This window comes from Fundulus heteroclitus, chromosome 12 (assembly GCF_011125445.2).
Source record: "Fundulus heteroclitus isolate FHET01 chromosome 12, MU-UCD_Fhet_4.1, whole genome shotgun sequence".
NCBI lineage: Eukaryota > Metazoa > Chordata > Actinopteri > Cyprinodontiformes > Fundulidae > Fundulus > Fundulus heteroclitus.
This window is the reverse complement of record NC_046372.1, coordinates 8,624,801-8,646,571: the sequence shown is the minus strand read 5'-3', so window position 1 is coordinate 8,646,571 and position 21,771 is coordinate 8,624,801. Positions and strand designations below refer to the sequence as shown.

Genomic DNA, 21,771 nt, shown 5'->3' with positions numbered 1-21,771 from the left:
GGGTGATGAGCAAGGAGAGAGGGTGGGCAGCGGCATCTAGCGTGACCTTGTCGAGCTTGTGTTCAGCGTTTAGCGGCCAGGTGCTGAAGAAGAGGCAACTTAGTGTTGTTCTTTTTTGTGTGCATGTTTTTTTTTTTACAGCAAATTTGAGAATTCTACTCGTCTTATTCTGACCTACTGAGCAGCTTTCATAAATCAGAGTAGAAGATCCAAGCATCTCATCACTAATGTAAAACATCTCACTGTGGCAACCTTATTAATAGTTCTTTTCAAAAAGATTAATAGATTGACTTTTTTCATTTTCGCACTGTTTCAGGCTTCCTCAAATGTTGCTCAATTTTTTTTACAGGTAAGTAATATAATAAAATAAAATAAACACCAAATTTCAGTAGTGCAGCCATCACGGTTCTGTGCAAATGGCCAATTGCTGAATGAGATGAGAAAATGCAAATGATTTGTTTAGGAGAGTGTGCATGGTAAAATGTCTGTCTTTCTTTGTCACGCATATGCAGCAGTGAAGAGGAGGTAGAGGTGTGGGCGGCAGAGATGGATGATGGCATTCAGACAGTTTAAAGAGGGGCAATGGCGAGATGTGCAGCTTCATAAAAGTTTGGAGTGTGTGGAGGAGGAGTAATTTTTCCAGGCACTTCTGTCTCTACTTGTTAAGGTACATGAGGTGACAGCTGCCCTGCCTACAGCGTACATTCTCACCACCAAAGAATTGGGTTGCTTTTGCTTACATAAACCATAACCTGCGATCGATGGTGTGTTCAGGTTTTTTTCCTCACTCACACAACAGCATCGTGAACCTAGTAGCACACTGGACAGGTCAGGCACAAAGTTGTGGGGGGATTTAAAGCAGAACATGTTTTTTTTGTGAAAGTTTTGTACTTATTTGATCTCTGGCAAATCACTTAAACATAGTATCGCTCAACTGCAAACGTAATTGCAAATGCAAGCAGGGACACAGAACCTGGTCACAGTTAATGGGAAGATTGATACAGGTAAAAAAAAAAAAAGGGCCAGACTGAAAAAACAACACACAGTTTGGAAAAAGCTTGCGGCGAATGTTCGCTGTCCAGCGGGACGACCCTTGACATACAGCCATAATTACAATGGTAGGGTTTATATTAAAACATATATGTGTTGAAATAGCCCAGTCAAAGTCCAGACCTTAATTCTGTTCCTAAGACCTAATGGTGAAGAGTGGTGGATATCCTGTGGAGAAAAAAAAGATGAGGCATAAGACTGCAGACATAATTTATCAAATAAGTCAGTCTGAATAACACCATAGATAAATCCAAACAACATTAATAATGGATGCAAAAAATAAGATAATCATTAGACCAAGAGACCAAAAAAATAAAAAAGGAAAAGGGAAAAAAATCAAGAATGTTTCAATCCCATGAAGGTCTTTCTATAACTGGGGGGGGGGGGGGGCATAGTTGGAAAAAAGACAAACTGTAATGAAAGCTGAGCAGGTCTTGCATGCTGAATATATGAATTAATTTGTGACGATACAGTATGCTTCTGCACATAAGCGGCTGAAACTCCTAAAGCTGAGCTTGGATCCTTGACAAGTTAAACTTCCAGGGCAGATGCCGGTCAAAGATGGCCTTCTGCATATCATAAACCCACAGAGACGAACTAATGGAGGTCACGCTCTGGTGGCCTCTTGTCTGGACTGCTAGAAATGCTGTTTCCAGCTGGGTGGGTTGGCGAGGGGGGAGGGGTGGTGGTGGGGGGTTCTGGAAATGAGCCTGCTGTTGTATAGTTGCTATGTCACGCAGCTCTGGGGTGGGAAAAATGTCAGAAATAAAGGAAACAATTTTAGCATTCATGATTTTAGTGAGTACAAAGAATGCCCATGACTTGGGATGTGATTGTCTTGAATTTGCATCATGACTTGAGCTGAAAATACACTAAAGAAATATATTTTTAAAAATATGACTTGACCTTGCTTTGAGCAGTGACAAGCAAAACAAAATGACATGTAATAACATGGTTTTTAAATGCCTACCACCGTCACCAGTTTACAACACAGCTTTCATTAACAGATTTAAAGGTCTGAGGCAAATATTACATGTAATTTGATAAACATCTGTAAATATTCCAATGTTCAAAGGATAAATTGATGCTCTAGCAAATGGATAATAAGTAAAGACCCATCTTTCACATCATTTTACAATTTCCACTCATATTAGCATGACATGAAAACATCTGCAGGTAAAGAAAAAACAATTTCTCTTGAACTGCAAAAATTTTAACAACTGCATTGCTAATCTTAGATAAATATTTATCCCTGAGATTTTTTGTAAAGAATATAACAAGCTCAGGTTGTGTGTACAATGCATTTGTTTGTGCCTGTCTTTCCTCATTTCCTGTCTTCCATTCACCTGCTATCACTTTAAAAATACAAATTGTATTTTTTTAAATTGTGAGCAAAACTGCTCTAAAAGTGTACATTCCCAAAGCTTTCATAGCACATTTTTAACACTAGGCTTCACATTAATGACATCCTAATTTTGTTAGCATGACAAGATAGCTGTAAGGGTTATTTGTAGAAATGATGAGCAGCTGAACTCGGTGCCTGACAAGACAACCTCTTGTCCTCAGCAGCCACCCAAAAAGAGGGGGAAAAAAACACTTAACTCAGTATTGCCTCTTGAGCAGCAAGTGTGTGATGCATATGCACAGCATGACACCCTGTCTGCACAAATAAAGCCATAATTAGAGAAGGCTGTGGGATAATACAGACAAATATGGAAAAACACAGCTGAAAGGACCAAGCCGGACTCAATACATGCCACTGATTGTCACAATAAATAAGCTTTCTCATCCTCTCAATGTTTTTATTTATAAGGAATGTCGACATGTGTGTTAAGCTGATAAAAAGGTATATATATATATATTTTTATTTACCCAGCATTCTCACAGCATGTTCAGCGTTGTGTCTCATTTTAACCGTGGAACAGAAAAGCATTTCAAACCTCTGTTGCCCTCCAGTGTTTGCTCAACTAAATCACACCTAATTGTGAGATTTACTCACACAGTACATGAAAATAAAAGTTTCATGAAAGATTAACACACAAATTTCAAACAACATTGTTGTCACAAAAAGGCTTTCTCCCAGTAAAACAAAGGGTCACTGACTGACACGGTAACACAGCTGATCTTCAACGTTCACTGGTCTCAGTCAGGATTTATGTAGATATCTCAGTTACAAAAACCTTTCTCTGGTTTTCTAGCACCCCCCCCCCCCCCCCCCCCGCCCCTGTGGACCTCACTTCTCTGAGGTCCACAATTTCTATGAACCATCTGTTATTTTCCCAGTAGCTGCTTTCAACAGCTCCAGCAATCTGTGGTTTCATATAATATCTAACAATGGTCAGAGATGATGGAAAGATGGAGGGCGCCAAATGCAGGGCAATCTTGGAAGAAAACCTGTTGGTGTCTGCAAAAGACTTGAGACTGGGGCATAGGTTCACCTTCCAGCAGGACAACGACATAAAGCCAAGGCTACAATGTAATAGTTTAAAACACAACATATTAATGTGTTAGAATGGCCCAGTCAAAGTCCAGACCCAATCCAGAATCTGTGGCAGGATCTGAAAACTGCTGTTTACAAACACTCTCCAGCTAATCTGTAAGAGCTTGAGCTATTTTGCAAAAAAGAATGGGCAAGAATTTCAGTCACTATATGTGCAAGGCTGGTAGAGACATACCCTAAAAGACTTGCAGCTGTAACTACAGCAAAAGGTGGCTCCACAAAGTATTGAGTTAGGGGGCTGAATACATATGCACAATGCCCTTTTCAGTTTTTTGTTTGTAAAAAATGAAGAAATAGTGTATGATTTTCTTTCTACTTCACAATTGCATGGCCCTTTCTGTGCATCTTTCACATAAAATTCCTATAAATATATTTATGTTTGGTGTTGTAATGTGACAACCCCCCGAGGCGTTCATATAAACAACAGCTCAGTGTTAGACCACAACTACTACTATTCATTTTTGAGAAAAATCTTACAGAGCAAACCCAAGATTCGGAATGATTCTTGCACAAGCTGTTTTGGCTGCAGAAGGCAAACTATTTTCCTTGTGTATCCAAAAGAGAATGCACAAAACCCTTCCCCCTTGCTTTCACCCCCACTCAGTCGTTTCTCATGAAATTCATTGAATTCCACGGGGCATCTTCCCAGCAGTGACACTCCCCTTTAAAATACTCTCACAGTGTGGAAATCTGCACATATTCCTCCTGCTTGCTCAGCTTTGGACATCATGAAGGTAAGCACGTCATTTTGTTCTCGGTAACAGACAATTTACAAGCACAGATGTGTGGCGTTTGTATGTGGTGTTAACATGAACGTGCTTTTCCCCTACTTTTCATGCTTTTTTAATCGTGGTCTTTTCTCTTCTCTTGTCAGAATATTACGCAACTCTGTGCAACAGTTTTGCTGCTGCTCTTCACCCTGTTCTTGGCCAGAACGTAAGTCTCCTTTTTTAGGTGTTTCCGCATAAATGCATAATATTACTAACATATATTGCATATATTGCACCTTTTTCGCTTACCTTCGATGTGCTGAATTACTCGACTTTAATTGCATTTTTAAGATTTTGTGTGCAGCCTGTTCATTGCCAGTGGGGGCCTTATGAAAGCTGGTCAGTTTGTAATCCCTGCACCAAATTACAGGTTTGTGTGTGTTTTCGACGCTTTTACTCACGTGTGTTGCCATCTGTAAAGTGTTGCAACTCATAAAAGCTGATTTTTAACATTTTGCATTACAGACAAGAAGCCGAGCCATGGCTGTCTATGCTCAATTTAATGGGAACCCCTGTGATGGTGGCCGGACTGAGACCAGGTCCTGTGAAACCACACAAGCCTGCCCGCTGGACGATGGATGTGGAGACAGGTTCCGTTGTCGATCAGGTTGCAAATCAAACATTACTTTAAAAAGTTAAACAAAAATAAATACATTGTCCTCTAAAAGTCTGTTTGCCCTATGACCTGCAGGGCGGTGTGTTAGCAAGTCTCTGTTGTGTAACGGAGATGTGGACTGTGAGGAAGATGGACTGGATGAGCAGGGCTGTGAGACTAAAACGAATATCGCATGTGAACATACCATCCCGCCACCTCAAGTAGAGCTACTTGGAACTGGGTCAGTGAGAAAACTTTGCTTAGATCATTTTTATTTCACTATCTGAAAAAGCATAATCTATCATGGACAACCATCTGCACTCTTGCACTTTTTTGTCATTTTGTCACAACACAACCACAAAATCCAATGTATTCTTCAGGATTTCATGTGATGTACCAAATAGTGCATAACTGTGCAGTGGAGGGGACAAGATACATAGTTTTCACAAGTTCTTACCAAATCTTTAAAACGTGTGACATACATTACGTCGCTTACACTTAGACATAAAAAAACTAAATTAAATCCTGTGCCACAAGGCAGTAGCCTTCATTTAAGAGCAAATCAGTAAATATAGTCTAGAATTGAATCTCAGCATACAGTGGCTTGCAAAAGTATTGATACCCCTGGACTTTTTCCACATTTTGTCCATAAACATCAATATATTATATGGGAAAGACCAACACAAAGTGATATACAATTGTGAAGTAGAAAGATGTAAAAAAAAAAAAATATTTTTTTACAAATAAAAAACTGAAAAGTGTGGTGTGTAAAAGTATTCAATCCCCTTTTCTCCGAGTGCAACCGGTTTTCTTCCGAAGTTTGATTGCTAATGAGTCCATCTGTGTGTTATCTAATCTCAGTACAAATACAGCTGTGCTAGGATGGTCTCAGAAGTTGGTTAAGAGCATATAGGGGGGGAAATAACATCACGAATTCCAAGGAACACATCAAACAGATCAGGGATAAAGTTGTGGAAAAGTTTAGAGCAGGCTTAGGCTATTAAAAGATCTCACGGAGAACCGTTCAATCCATCATCCAGAAATGGAAAAAGAATGGCAGAACTGTAAACCCATCAACACTGTCCACAGGACAACTATTAGTTGTACATTGCACAAATGTGGTCTTTATGGTGGCAAGGAGAAACCCATTGTCAAAAGAAAACAGTTTGCAGTTTGCCAGAAGCCATGTTGGGGACACGGCAAACACGTGGAAAAGGGAGCTTTGGTCAGACGAGACCAATATTGAACTTTTTTTGCCAAAATGCAAAACTGTATGTGTGGCGGAGAAATAACATTGTACCTTACTTTGAACATACCATCCTCACTGTGAAATATGGTGGTGGCAGCATCATGCCCTGGGGTGCTTGTCTTCAGCAGGGACAAGGTGTCACAATTTGTCCTGATGAACCCGAACACAACCACACACGCACAGAGCCTTGTTTTGTGTGTTTTATTGAAGAGGGTTGGTTTGTGGTGGATAAGGACCACAGTGTTTACTGGGCATAAGCAGATGAGTGCTGAATGCAGGAGCTGGCAGACAGGAGGAAGCAGGAGGGTTGGAGGTGAACCCGGGACGGGACCCAAGGCTAGCAGCAGAGCCTCGGAGCGGGATCCGAGTGGTGCTGGAGGGTGAGCTGCGGGACGGAACCCGAGCAGGACTTGGAGCGGAATCCAAGCGGGAGAGGAAAGCAGGGAGCAAGCCAGAGAAATGGTACAGTTCAGTACTGGGCTCCTTAATTGACCACAATGCAGGAAAAAGGGAAAATTAGGAAGAGAGCCAAGAACAAAGGGTAACGTCAGCATTTATAGAACCGAGAATCTACACTCCCATGCAAGGGAGTGTACTTATATGACATCAGTGTTCCCCACATGACATTGGTGGAGAATGCCTCACCAGATTCTCGAGGTGAGCGGGCTGCCCCCGAGATAGCTCACCAGTTTTCCTTTATCAGGCCCTTTTGTCCAATCTAAGTATGTCACTTCTCTGAGGTCCACAATTTCCATGAACCATCTGTTATTTTCCCAGTGCTTTTAACAGGTCCAGCAATCTGTGGTTTCATATAATATCTAACAATGGTTAGAGATGATGGAAAGATGGATGGCGCCAAATGCAGGGCAATCTTGGAAGAAAACCCATTGGAGTCTGCAAAAGACTTGAGACTGGGGCATAGGTTCACCTTCCAGCTGGACAATGACCTAAAGCCACGGCTACAATGTAATAGTTTAAAACACACCATATTAATGTGTTAGAATGGCCCAGTCAAAGTCCAGACCCAATCGAGAATCTGTGGCAGGATCTGAAAACTGCTGTTTACAAACACTCTCCAGCTAATCTGACAGAGCTTGAGCTGTTTTGCAAAAAAAGAATGGGCAAGAATTTCACTATATGTGCAAGGCTGGTAGAGACATACCCTAAAAGACTTGCAGCTGTAACTACAGCAAAAGGTGGCTCCACAACGTATTGAGTCAGGGGGCTGAATACATATGCACAATGCCCTTTTCAGTTTTTTGATTGTAAAAAATGAAGAAATAGTGTATGATTTTCTTTCTACTTCACAATTGCATGGCCCTTTCTGTGCATCTTTCACATAAAATTCCAATAAATATATTTATGTTTGGTGTTGTAATGTGACAAGATGTGGAAAGGTTCAAGGGGTATCCATACTTTTGCAAGTCACTGTAAATACACATGTTCCGTGAAAGCCTTGTAAGAGACTATATGTATCAAACATAAGTGTCATAAAGACCAAAGAACAGAGATTTAAAGTTGTAGAGAGAATACCTTAGAAGACTGTGGTTGTAAAGTGACAAAATCAAAAAATGTTCAAGGGGTACTTGTAGTACTTGAATTACTTGCACAAGGCACTGGGGATAGCAGCTTTCTGTAGTTATTTTATTTCTGTAGGTTTGATGTAGTAACTGGAATGAGCAGAGGAAGTGTCATCAACACCAAGAGCTTTGGAGGCCAGTGTCGAACCATCTTTAGTGGTATCCACAATGCTTTCTATCGGCTTCCCCTCAGCACTATTCAATACAACTTTCTGGTAAGTAGGAGAATAAATTAAATTTGGCCTATCTTTCCCTTCCTGTATAACCAATAATGGTTTGTGAGTTAAATCTGAAGTTATGTTAAACTCTCTGAGAACTTGGGACCTGATCTTCAATGATTTCAAATAAATAGAGCTAAATTGCATGGGCAGAAGAAAAGCTGCGATAGCAAGAAGTAGTTGCGTTGCGGTTGATTGACAAAGATTGCATGCGCAATGGATAAGACACGCACAACCAATTTGGTCCGCCCCGTTTAAATTAGTAAATTGTGTATACTATTGACAGTGTGGGAGCTGCTATAAAAGAAAGATGAAGATCAAATATGTCACATAATCTCTTCAGACACCCAGGAAGCACAAAACCATTTTAATGATTGGAGAACTTCCGTTATATAACTTTTTCTTTTATTAAATACAATATTCCAAAATTCCGATTTTTAATAGGAATATTAAAAAGCCCCCGGTGACCAGAAACCTCCCTCAGGTCATTGGAGGTAATAATGATAATAGCAATTAAAAAAATAATAACACAGATCTTTCCAAGGTGGACCTGCATCTCTGGAGATAGTCCCCCGCACCCGCGCCCCTCCCCCCCCGCAGGCCTGCACAGATAAGCAGGTATAGGCAGTGGATGGATGGATAAGTTACAGAGCTTAGATCGGAACAATGAGGGAGGGAGATAAAATTCCTCCTGCCAGACGTTACGAATACGCATTCCAGCTGGCTCCCCCTAACTCTGACTTGCTGCTCCTAGAGTGACCACACGTCCCCAATTAACGGGGGCAATTACCTGTCCCCATTTAAACTGTCCCCAAAAATGTCACAGATTTTACCATTTTATATATGAGAACTAAATGTTGTAATGTTAGTTTGTTTCGCTGCTGTTAGTCTCAAAGGCAGACAGATTTGAGAAAAGAGGGGCATTGAGCACATTCTCCCCCCCACACGCACACACACACACACACACACACACACACACACACACACACACACACACACACACACACACACACACACACACACACACACACACACACATTCTCTCCTCTCAGAGTGGCACCAGTTGCTTCAAACTGACATAACAAAATTATTTTGTCCCAATAAATATTCATGTTTTGTTTGTTCATAAGTATACTAACATATTTAAGTTCAGTTATGGTACCATTTGCTTTGGTTTCATTGTATGAAATAATTACCGTATTAACCCCCCCCAGTTTCAAGATTAATAATTATTTACATTTGCATATCCTCCTCCTGTAAATTTCCATACATTTGGTCATTAGCGTGTGAGCTGCACTTTCATGAAGGCACACACACAACAAACGTTGCACTCGCTATTATGCTCATCTTACACACACCTGATATGATGATCAACTTTAATTAGTTTGCACGTGTTTTATTACATGCTAACCTTTTGAAGATCAGGCCTTAGTGTTGTAATGTAAAAATTACAGATAATTTGGTTTATCTCTGGTGATAATTGTTCCACTATATCAAAGATTTCTTTTTATCCCTGAATGTCTCCCCCCCCGACATATGTTTGGAATTTAATTATCCTCTCTGGTTGTACTGGACAAATATTCCCTTCAGTTTGCAGTTCTTTGCAGTCCTCCCTTCAATAAACTAAACAGAAACATTCAGATATGTTATATTCTCCTTAAAGTGAAAGTTTAAGATTTTATTTTCTGATTTCTTTCTGAAATGACTTCAAGTTGGAGAAAAATAAATTTGTTTCAGCAGATTGTCAAGCTCTTAGTTATTATCATATAATGTATTACTAAAAGTTTGTCTATTTCCCCTTTAATTTAACTCAACTTGCAGTGGTGGAAAAAACATCTGGAAAGGAGAGGGACAGTTTGATCTAGCCAGGGGTTAACAAATGCGTGAATGTTGCAGGAGGAAATGATGGAAAGTGGCTTACTGTCTGGAGGCGGAAGGAAGGCATTGAGAGGGAAAAAAATTGAGATCCCAGCATTGTGTGGGATATGCTACGGTGAGAGTTTGTGTTCCTGGAGGAGTTCCATAAGACTTGGTGGGCTTGAGATAATCAGAGCAAGTAAACAGACTGTTGGAGAGAGCGGGCAGGCAGATGAAGACAGGAGATGTTGACGCTGTAGTGGACGACCGTGATGTGATTGAGTCCCAAAGGAGATCTGTTGCAGAGAGGTTTGTCAGAGGAATCCAGTGTTGGAGTGGTAACGACAGCCCGGGAGCACTGAGAGCACAAAGGTAAGTTGAGGACCAGCAAGAAACCATCAAAGGTTCTTGAAGTAAGAAGTGAAACTAAGTGTTAAGCAATGAGAACGCAAGGGGCTTGACTCTAGCAACATGGGCAGTGAGTGGTCATCCTAGAGCTACTTACAGCATAACCCCAGCAGTCAGATGAGAGCCAACAAGTCAGCAAATGCCCTCCAGCGGAGATTCTCTGTTCAGAAAGAGGACTCACACTAACACAAAGCTGCACTCACTCCAGGATCATGACAGCTTGCAGTTATTTAAAATGACAAACACTGGAGATGCAGTCTTCAGGTGTACAGCGGTGTTCCTGACTCTCCTGATAGAAGTAATATTCTGTTTCTCCATACTGAGGCAGCTACCTACCATAAGTAACATTTACTGCAACATAAGAGGACAGCTTTTCAGAAATTCCCTTCTATCGCTCGAAACATTTTGGCCAGTATGGTGCAGTTGGATTTTTTAAAATTAATTTATTTTACATCTTTATGCTTATCTTGAAATATATTGTTAAAGAATTTCTTTTCTTTTCTCAGGTTAAAGTCCAGAATGACTTCAGTGATGAGATGTTTACCAGCCAATGGCACTATGCTAAAGATATTGTCAACAGAGAAACAGTAACTGGGACCACGACAGGATTTCGTAACTATGACTTCCATGAGACACAGGACACGTCGGCTGTATGTTGGAATGTCACATTTTGTCTTTTCAACAGAAAATCCTGTTTGAAAACTAAACCTGTGATTAAAAATTATTACAATTACATAATATTACTATTACTAATGCATTTCTTCCCTTCCCTATAGACTAGAAGAATTGTATTGTTGAGGAATGAGGTAGAGGTAGCTCAGTTCCAGAGTAACTCTCCGGGGAACCTCCCAATATCTGAGGAGTTCTGGAAGGCTCTGGCCAAACTACCAACTGTTTATGACTACTCAGCCTACAGGGAGATTTTGGAGAAGTTTGGAACACACTACATATCCGAGGGAAGCTTGGGGGGCTCATTGAACTCCATCGTTTCAATTGATGAAGAAACTGAAAGCCGCATCAGTAAGGATTTATAACTCACAGTTTTATAAACATCTGGCATTTTTCTTGGAGAGAGGTTGAAGATGACATAATCAAAACTTTCCTTGTAGATGATTTTGAGGCATGATGCATGGAAATTAGTTTATGTGATTAACATAGTTTTCATTGAGTTTTGATCTGAACTAATCATACTTCCTCTGATCACTTGTCAAAGCAACAGGAAATCAAGCGACATTTGAAGCAAAAACAACAACAACACAGCGGCCTTATGAACGCAAATGTGTCAGGCCAAGCGACACATTTACATGATATCCCTATGCACATGTGTTATACAGCACCGGCATGATGCAAAGCGACGTTATGCGAAGCCAAGGAGGCAATTAACACGATTTTGACGATTACAACAAAGCCAGAGCGACACGACACCTGTGATAGATGCATAGTGACAGTTGTTGGAGTTGAAAAAGCTGAATCTTTGTGTCTTGACGAGAAAAACTGATAGAGGCGATTGTTGTATGACTCAACAAATTATTACTACAAGTTCAGAAAGGAGAAAACAGGAGTGACAGTTAACTGAAAGCGTCACTGTACTACTGTATTTCTGGCTTGTTTCTCGCTGTGCAATTGCTCACGCCTGCCGTGTGAACGGCCAGCGATAATGGTGAGCGACAGCAAGCAAAAGTGGCAAAATTGTGGGGCCAATGTGAACACAACTTTAAACACTGTCATATTTCTGTTCTTAAATATGGATTAAAATAGTGCATGTATTCCAGGCATGTTCCACAAAATTCATGCGGGTGATCAGTAAGAGACCTACAGAACCCAATGACACGATGTGAAATTTATTTCATCCAGGTGGCTTGAGAAACAATTATTTTTTATTCAAATCAGCTGCTAAAAAAGAGGGCTAACGAAATCTTTTCTCATAAATAAATAATTTATAATATGGATAAAAGACATCTGAATAGACCAAATATAACATTTTCTGTCTGCATAAACTACATTGAAAGATGGTTGAGTTAAATTGTGTAAATTTAGCTGTCAAGATGCCAGACTTTGTTGAAATTATTTGAAATTCTTTTCCAGGTATTTCTTAACAAAACTGGCTGCAAAAGGCAAACTATTTTCAGAACCAGTAGGCTTTTTTAGTCTTTGCTTAAAATGTTACCTCCAAGTGGTCAGATTTCATTGTAACGTTTTAAATTTAATCTTTAGGGACTTTGCTATTTAAAGGTCACAACAACCTATTAAAATTTGATTGGAAATTTTAATTGAGCTCTGAAGATATATCCTGCAGCATGTACCTAATACAATTAGTTTGGTGACTCTTGTATTCCTGCTGCAGAAATAGCAACGCTGACCCATTTCTTGAAGAATATTAGGTTAATAAAGAGGAAAGATTTTATTCATGACATGGCATTGTTTTTTTCTCATTAATGATAAAAAATACTTGCTGCATTTTTTTTTTTTTGCTTAAACAAAGTAAATGAGTACAAAATACAAGTGAAAATAACATGTAATTTCTTGTTTCATTCATATTGCCAGAAACAGTAGATAACCAAAATATAATGTTTAATACAATTTAATCATTATATCACTGAAAAATTATTCTGCTTTGGTATAACAATTCCACGTTCTCTAGATCAAGAACCAATGTTCTGGCCACTAAAGACACCTCTATGTCACAATACACTATAATGGTAAAAGTATTTGTTAATGACTTTACACACATTAAATGAAGTGGCATCTATTCTTAAGGTAGCCAAAATGTTGCCACTTTTGCTTTCTGTCGCTCGACTGACTTCATTGCCAGCCGTTCACACAGCAGGCGACAAGCCAGAAATACTGTACAGTAGTACAATGATGCTATCTAGTGACGCTTTCACTTAAAGCTATAGTTAGTGATCCTGTTCAGAAACACTTTTTATTATACTGGGTAAAGTCGTCCTTCTATCCTAAAAGTAGTCAATATATTATGTGTTCACAAGGAGGTTGAAAAAAAAAATCAATCTCTGTGGAAACTGCAGGCCTGTAAAAACTCTGACAAATCCCTGCCCTTCGTTCCCGAAGATTATATATACTTTGAACATGGCTGAGAGTTGCAAAAATCATACTGCGTTCATGTTTATGAGAAGAAGAGGAAGGCCTCAGTAGAAAGAAATAAGACCAGAGTGTATTTGGGAGATTTTTTTTATGTGATCCCCTTAAGAGCGAAAGAGCAAGGTAAGACGGTCCTGCGCATGGCACAGTTATTCAAAAAGGGACTTGGGGAAACAAGCAGAAAAATCACCAACCCTAGCATTAACTGACACTCCAGTCACCTCACTCACTCTTCTCCAGGCTTGCTCCTTTCTGGACTTGTCTCGGTAATAATAGTTGGTTGAGTCGTATGCTGGTGAAGATTCTCAGTCATCCAGGTCATGGTCATTCCAAAAAAGTTTAAAAAAGCAAAACAACTGGACTTGTTTCCGAAGTTTGAAGACGTTTCGCTTCCTATCCAGAAAGCTTTCTCAATTCAAAAAGTCTGGAGTAGTTTGGTGTTGCAAGCTTTATACTACTGCCCAACAAAGGCCTTGTAATGGCTTAGATAACATTCAAACTGAACCGAAACAGGTCGACCTCCTTAGTAATGGGCGGTCGTTAAGGTCCTTGTAGGCCTGCAAATTGAATCAAAACTGGTCCACTCCTCTGCAACAGGGAGTCGTTATTGGCCTGGCCTTCAAGAGCGATGTTTTGATCACCCTTACGGAGGTGAGGATTGAGTTGATAATTGGGAGAAATCAACTCTATTGTTGTAAGTTTTTGAGAGTTGGAACCTAAGTCCTCCTCCTTTGTTTAAGATTGTTTTTTCCCTCTTAACCTAGATGGCTTCCTTTACACCCCTTTCAAACCATCGTTCTTCTTTGTCCAAAATGTGGACATTTTGGTCCTCAAAAGAGTGTCCTTTGTCCTTAAGGTGTAGGTGGACAGCAGATTCTTGTCCTAAGGAGGTAGCTCTCCTGTGTTGAGCCATGTATCTGTGGAGAAGTTGTTTGGTTTCTCCAATATAAAGATCAGAACATTCCTCACTGCACTGAACTGCATACACCACTTTGCTCATCTTAGGTTTAGGGGTTTTGTCCTTGGGATGCACCAGCCTCTGTCTGAGGGTCCTGTTTGGTGTGAAATGTACTGTTTTTTTTTTAAACTTTTTTGGAATTGGTTGAGTCACACAACTCCGGCTGACCGCAGACCGCCACTATCAGTTTACCTTCCATGTTGAATGAAAACTGCTTCGTCTCCGCCACAGTCCTTTACCCCACATCACTGCCACATTGAGTTCTTGATTGGTTGTCGTTGTGCAACAAGAGACTAAAGTTCAGCATTGTTCAACTCCAACAACTGTCGTTTCGCAGATTTCATGTCGCTCTGGCATCGCTTTAATCCCCAAAAATCTCAAGGTTTGCGTTGGTTGGGAAATCTCTGTGGGACGTCATAAATACAATCAATTTGAGGCACGTACAGCTGCATTTTTTTCAGAACAGGATTTTTCCCAAGTTGTATTTTGGTATATACCTGCTTACATTCATACATATCACATTTGGTGGTAGAAAGGTGTTTATTACAGCCTTTTAAAAAAATCTAAAATATGTTGAGAATAACATTAAAGCAAAAAAAGCTCTGGTATCGGAAAAGTATTGGTATTGGCAGATACCCATATTCTGGTATCGGAATCAGATAACAAGTGGAAAAAAATGAGGATTTTTTTATCCCTACCTAACAGAAGCAAGTTTAAGTAGCCAGCCTGGCAGGTGAAACTCATCATGAGTTAATGAGCTCAGCGCAGGTGGCGCTGCTTACTAAACAGTGGAGTAGAGCACAGCCCACAGCCAGTGAAGCAAACCACCAAAGAACATTGTTGAAGAGCAGGACTTTGTGCAGGCCAGTCCACTTATTTCACACTGAAGTGACACATCCATGTCTTTTTGGACCTAGCTTTGTGCACTGGTGTACAAATGTTTTGGAACAGGAAGGGGACAATCCCAAACTGCATAAAACTTTATGTCCACGCGCATGGCTATGAAAGTTATTCAAACTCGAATGCAATGGTTTGGATAGTTCTGTGAATATTTTTTGCATGTTTTTATCAAACCTAACACTTCTTCTGTTGACTTTCGCCTGCCACCTTTTTCAAACTACATGCTGTTTTTAGTAGTTTGCTTTAGACCTGGACAGAAAAGAAAAGTTAAATACTCTATAATATACACCTTGAAGACATAATTAGAGGTGGTTGAAATTGTTGCATTCATTTTTCTATTTCCTCTGTTTTAAAGCGAGAATAAGCTCCGAGTCTCGTGAATGTGAGAAGAAAAAACGCTGGATTCTGTTCTTCTCTTTTACAAGAGTGGATTGTTCAAACAGTGACTACACGGGAGGATCTTCCAGTGGTATAACTTCCTTGATTTTTTTTTTTTTTTTTCAGCTCACAAAATAAAATTCCCAAAACATATCTAAACATTTTTGCAGACTGTTTTTTTTTTTTTTCATTATCCATACAAATGTTTTGAAACAGGTAGCAGCAAGTCTAACAACTATGCAAAAGTGAAGGTGCTGGGAGGAGGTGTAACCCATGTAGCAGCATTGGAGAATATGCAGCTTGGAGATTCAGACAAGAACTGGGAAATGTACTCAAATTGGGCTGACTCTATTAAATATTTCCCTGTGGTAATAAAGCAAAAGGTGAAGAAAATATTACTATGCTCTTTTTAGAGGATTAAGTGTTTTCTTTACAATTTGACCCTCTAACTCTCTTATTGTGATAGCTTCGACCTATTTCAGAACTTGTTAAGGAAATTCAGTGTGCTGGGGTGAAGAAGCTCTACCTACGTAAAGCCATAGAACAATACCAATTTGAGAGCCATCCCTGCCACTGCCAACCCTGCAAAAACAATGGCCTGGCTGTCATGGATAAAGACAAATGCAGATGCATCTGCAAAACCGGCACAAAAGGGCTGGCTTGTGAGCATGGAGTTGAGGTGGAGGGCCAGCAAGGTGGGTGACTGCTTTTCATACAACTTGTTTTACTTGTGTACATGTGCTTCCAAAATAAATAGTACAACTATTTTTATTGCCCCAAATGAAGGTGTGATCCACGGTAGTTGGTCCTGTTGGTCTGCCTGGTCTTTGTGTTCTGGACGTCGGAGTTCGCGAAGTCGTTCTTGCTCTAACCCTTCCCCTCAGAATGGCGGGCATCACTGTACTGGAGAAGCAACTGAGACATCTGGCTGTGACGATGAAGAGGAACTTCAGTACTTAAAGTAAGGGCAAACACAAGCACTATTGTGCGATGTTAATCCAGGTATTATCAATTTTAGACATTCTTTTATGATCCTCAGGATTTTGGGTTTCTTTAATGTCTATGTTTTCATCATCTCCTCTTATGTTCTACAAGTCTTTTCCGTATAAAGTCCTACGTGTTCATTAGTGTCAGTATGGTGTTGCCATATTAGCAAATATTTTTGTGTTTAGTTTGTTAATTTATTCTGTTCCCTGTGTATTCTGGTTTATTTCATTGGGTCCGTATTAGTCTCCCCCACTCCTTTTTTTGTATATTCTGTTCTGGTCTTTCTGTGTTAATTGGTCTGCTATTTTGTCTGTGTGGTCCTCTGCTGCTTCTTTCTCTGCCCATGCTCTATGTCCTGTTCTTCTCGTTCATCCTGTTTGTTTGTTTTTATCTTTAAAGACCCTTCATTATGCTCATCCTATGATAGGTTGAATGTCCACTATTATAGCTGTTCTATTCTAACTCTTCCACAGAACCATGGAGCCACAGTGCTTTGATACAAGTCTCCCAGTACTTCAGAAATGTGCAACTCCGCCCAGTATAATCAACGGCTACATCTTGGTAAAGATGAAACTGACCTTTGAATTGCTGTAATTTGTTCAGCAAAGGAAACATGGAAAACATACAAGACTCCTAGTGCTATTTTTTTGTAAATGTTAGTTTGCTTCTGTGTCATACATCAGACATGACCTATTGAGTTCCTATCCGATAGTCATTAAGGTTCATTTAACCAAAACCATGCGTAGGCTTGACAACTCTATTTACATTAAAGTGCAGGAAAATAATACACATTTACTCAGTGTTACAACTCATTCACCATTCACTCTGGAGGGTGCAGTCTCTCCTGTTTTATATTTTCCTGATAGCCGTTGGTTCAACCAGAATTTCTGCAGGACAGCCTCAAGATGTTGTTCCAACAAAGATTAACAAAGCAAAGGAAGCATCTATATTGTCACCTAAAATGGCAATAGTTTTATAATTTGTTTTAAATATACAATTAAGCACTAAGGTATTTACACACCTACCAAATTTCGGTTTAATATGAATCTTTTATTTTCTGGACATACAATTTTTTGGTGGCTCACCCACAGTCTTGACTTTAATCTGAAAGAAAATCTGAGAAAGAATCCAAAGATTGGGTTGCTGGCAAGGAGGCCTTGCAGGCTCAAATATTTAGAGCTCGGAGAAATAATATTTGCCAGGCATTTTTTTTTAATTCAAATGTAAAAAACAAAGCATATATATTCTTTTCTAAATTGATGCTGTGCTCATTTTGCCTTGTTGTATAAGGCGTCTGTTTCATTCAGATCAGTAAAATAATTTTAAATTTAAATCTACTACGAGGAATAAACAATTGTAGGCTATACGGTTTATCAGACTTGACACAAACAAATATAGTATGTAAACTCACAAGTTCCCATTTCTCTTTCTATGCAGAGCATCTTGCTTTAGTGCTAAACTAACAGGAGCAAATCATTTATTTTGCATAATTTGCCATATATGTGCAATTCTGACACTGCAGGAGAAAGAAATAATAACCTAGGGAAGGCATAATGAAAAAGCTCAAGATATGTTTAGAACTATAAATAACATTTAAAATATTGTATTTTTTAATGTTACTTGTTTTCTTGGGGGCACTTGCTACTTAGGTTTATTACAGTGATTTATTTAGACAATAGGTGTTTGTATTTACATCCTGCCCTTACTGTAAGAGGTTCAGCCGGTGCTATGGTCATGTCAAGCCCTTTGCATTCTGAACACCTTTACTTGAACATCTTGTGCTCTGCCTGCAGCGGTGAGGGATTGTGAAAGGACGGGGCCGCCTGTGAATGCTTTTGGACAAGGAACATTTTATACTCAAAAATAGGCTGTGATGAAACCTTTCACTGGGATTATGCCAAAACATTATACCAACAGTGATAACAGTAGACCAACAACAGAGTTAAGTTTCCATAAGCAAATGGAATTTGATTCAAAACCTAACTAGGGTGGGTGTTGGCCTAGTGTTGGCCTTCTCTGAGTGCAAGCAGCGCGCTTGCACTCAGAGAAGGATGCAAGTACCCGGTTCGATCCCCAGTCACGGCACTCTGGCTCCCTGAGCAAGACCCTCAACCCCTGATTGCTCCCCAGGCGCCACACAGTGGCAGCCCACTGCTCTCCAAGGGGATGGGTTAAGATGCAGAAATGAATTTCTCCCTTGTGAGATCAATAAAGTTCTATTATTATTATTATTATTATTATTATTATTATTATTATTATTATTATTATTATTATTATTATTATAATTGTTGTCACCTCAGACATGACATGAATTGTGGTAAACTTTGGCAAACCCAGCATTGTGGACACTAAAGCAAATTTAAAGAACAAAATAATAAAGACAATTTTTACTTATTTAAAGAGCTTTCTGTTTGCAGGGCAAAACTAAAACAGTTTCTCCATGCATGTTGCACAGGATCCTAAGGACGATTACTATGTGGGTAATACGGTGGAGTACACTTGCACCGCCGGTTTCTATCTTGTCGGTAACAGCATCCTGCAATGCACTGCTGCTCAAACCTGGTCTGCAGACCCTGGGCTCTGTGCAGGTAAGTACAATTAGAAAATACCACAGTTAACTATAGTAACAATTAACTATGGTATAAACCCCATGTTGTCCCTTCCTCTTAGATTCAGTGTGCAAGCTTCCTTCACTGCCTGAAGATGTCATAGTATCACCTTTACAGAAGGCTTATAATCTTGGGCAGTCAATCACCTTGTCCTGCCCACAGGGTAGTTCATTACAAGGTGAAGCGATGGCTAGTTGTGATTCCAGTTTGAACTTTTCTCCAAATCTGGCTCTAACCAGGTGCATCCAAGGTATTGTTGTCCTCCTATTTTATGTTATTATTGAAAAAGCTGGAGAACACGTTCTAACGACTGAGATAAGACTTCACTACAGTTTAGAACAGAGGACGGTGCTTTTTATTGTAGTTGTTCATCACTGTTCTGTATCAGCTTTAAATGAAAGGAAAACAACAATTTTTTTTTATGTATTCCACAATTAAAGAGAGACAGCAGCCAACTGTACCCACAGTGCAATGCAAAGAATGGGAGAAGCCACTCAGGGGCAAATGTGTCTGTAAGATGCCTCATGAATGCAGGTATTTTTGCTGCGCTAATCATCAATGCGTTTGTCGAAAATGTTACTATTAAGCGGATTCAATGCGGTGTATTATTTTTCTTTCCAGCTCTTCACTGGAATTGTGTGCCGTATCTCCAGTGAATGGACAGTTCGTTCTCTTGACCGTGTGCAAAATGCAGGCAATGAAATGTATCAAGAAAAACTTTGAGATAACAGAGGACAGCAACTGCAAGTGGCCAGAGCGCATCACGGCAGGCTGCAGCACATGTCACATGTGGGAAAACTGTGACGGTAGGAACACAGAAAGGTCACAAACAATTTATGATGCCATGTGGCGTTTTTGGGATTTTCATCAGCGACCTCTTTTCTCACTCCATTTTGTCAGATCAAAGCAACCAGTGTCTCTGTAAGGACTCTGCAGATTGCTCGACTCCGGGGTTAAATGTGTGTGTCCGTATTGGTGATGATTCAACTGTTGCCCCACAAACCATGAGCGAGTGTGAAGCAGGACTTCGACGGTGTAAAGGGGAGAAGGTGACGGTTGTCGGTATCCTCCCGTGTGCTTCCTAACGCCGCCTCGTCACACTGTTGTTTCTCAGGCTTGTGCTACAGCGGTACATGCGACATTAGACTAACACTTTCTATGCATCTAATACTAGTAGTATAAACATTTTGTTCTTCAAACCAGGCTGCCACAGATTTTGATATCCACAAGGTTTAATACAATGTGTGCCCCTATTTGCAGTTAAAACAGCCTCAGCTCTTCTTGGACGGCTTTTCATCATCCATCATGTTTAGTAGATTAATTGATGTCTTCGTTGTTGTAGTATTTTTTTTTTTTTCAATTCTTGCAAAAGCACACTGGAGAGGTCAGACACCTTGTACACTGGTATGGTTGCCAGACAGACAGGTTTGAACACGTTCTCCATGCTCTAGAGCAGCGGTCTCAAACTCGTCCTTGAAGAACGGTGTCCTGCAACTTTTAGATGCGTCTCTGCTTCAACACACCAGACTCCAATATGAGCTCATTAGCAGAGCTCTGTAGAACTTGACTGCATGCAAGCAAGGAAGTTTAGCCATTTAATTCAGGTGTGCAGGACAATGAACACATCTAATGGTTGCAGGATACTTGTGCTCGAGGGTTTGAGTCTGAGACCACAGACATCTAGTGGTGGTGTGCCTTACAACATTGCATTCAACACTTGCCATTGAACCAGGTGGTGTAAGGCTCGGATGCAACTGCTCCGCCGCCGAAACCCATCCCTAGAAGCTCTCTACACACTGTTCTTTAGCTAATCTGAAGGTAGCATGATGTTTGGTGGTCTGTGGCCGTTGGCTTTGAAACGGGTTGCCCACAATGCTTCTCAGCATCCATTGACCTCTCTCCTACCACTATGTCACTGAGTTGCTGTTTATCAAATTGCTTTCATGTTGTTCTAATACCTCCTGGGAGCAACCCATTCTTTCACAAATGTTTGTCGAAGAGACCTTCATGCTAGGTGTTGGATTTTATACACCTGCGGCCGTGGAATTGACTGTTGAACAAAGTGAGCTTCATCACGTTTAGACCCACATAGAATATCTTTTAGACACACCAACATATATGTGGCAACTAGCAAGTTTAGAAACTGCTCATCAGCTTAAAGGGACAAAGAGAAAACTGTCTGACAAATATTTTGTATCTGTTTTTTTTTCATCTTTTATTATATGGAATAAAGTATTCAAACTAAATTGTTTACAGTGCTTTTACTTATTAGACATCTTTTTGTCCGTGCAAAAATAGAACTCTGACTCTTAGAAAGTCAACACAGAGCCCATGTGTAATCATTAATCTTATTGATGCCTTTAAAGAAATGTATTTTGTAAGGGTTTATGTGTTCACCGTGACAGAAAGTGCAGAAGCTGCCAAACGCACCCCTGCTGGCAGTCTATTGCTTTCACTAGCTTTGCTGCCTTCTCACACTGTGAGCCCATGTGTGTCAATACCTGCTTGTGTCAGAATCACATGAAAATGCTGCGTACCGTCGCATTCAATGAATGGAGTATCCTTTCCGATGAGGCATATTTGTCAGATTAAAAGCAGCAACGTTAAAGCAGG

At 40.0% G+C, this 21,771-nt stretch overlaps 1 protein-coding gene across 1 annotated transcript; it reads left to right on the top strand.

Moving 5' to 3' along the window:
- The first annotated feature begins 4,193 nt into the window (after nt 1–4,193).
- On the top strand, nt 4,194–21,404 carry c7a (complement component 7a). The gene is made up of 18 exons (XM_012870069.3): nt 4,194–4,284; nt 4,425–4,486; nt 4,612–4,690; nt 4,786–4,927; nt 5,012–5,156; nt 7,821–7,959; nt 10,734–10,877; nt 11,004–11,247; nt 15,540–15,653; nt 15,779–15,945; nt 16,029–16,257; nt 16,349–16,523; nt 17,023–17,110; nt 19,005–19,137; nt 19,220–19,408; nt 19,599–19,692; nt 19,780–19,964; nt 20,059–21,404. Exons 1-18 carry the CDS (start codon nt 4,279–4,281, stop codon nt 20,241–20,243), a joined length of 2,520 nt encoding a protein of 839 aa, XP_012725523.2. The 5' UTR covers nt 4,194–4,278; the 3' UTR covers nt 20,244–21,404.
- Nucleotides 21,405–21,771: the final 367 nt, after the last annotated feature.

Coding starts and splice junctions, on each gene's coding strand:
- c7a (XM_012870069.3), top strand. Junction 4,487..4,611: donor ACCCTGTTCTTGGCCAGAAC/GTAAGTCTCCTT, acceptor TGCATTTTTAAG/ATTTTGTGTGCAGCCTGTTC. Junction 10,878..11,003: donor AGACACAGGACACGTCGGCT/GTATGTTGGAAT, acceptor CCTTCCCTATAG/ACTAGAAGAATTGTATTGTT.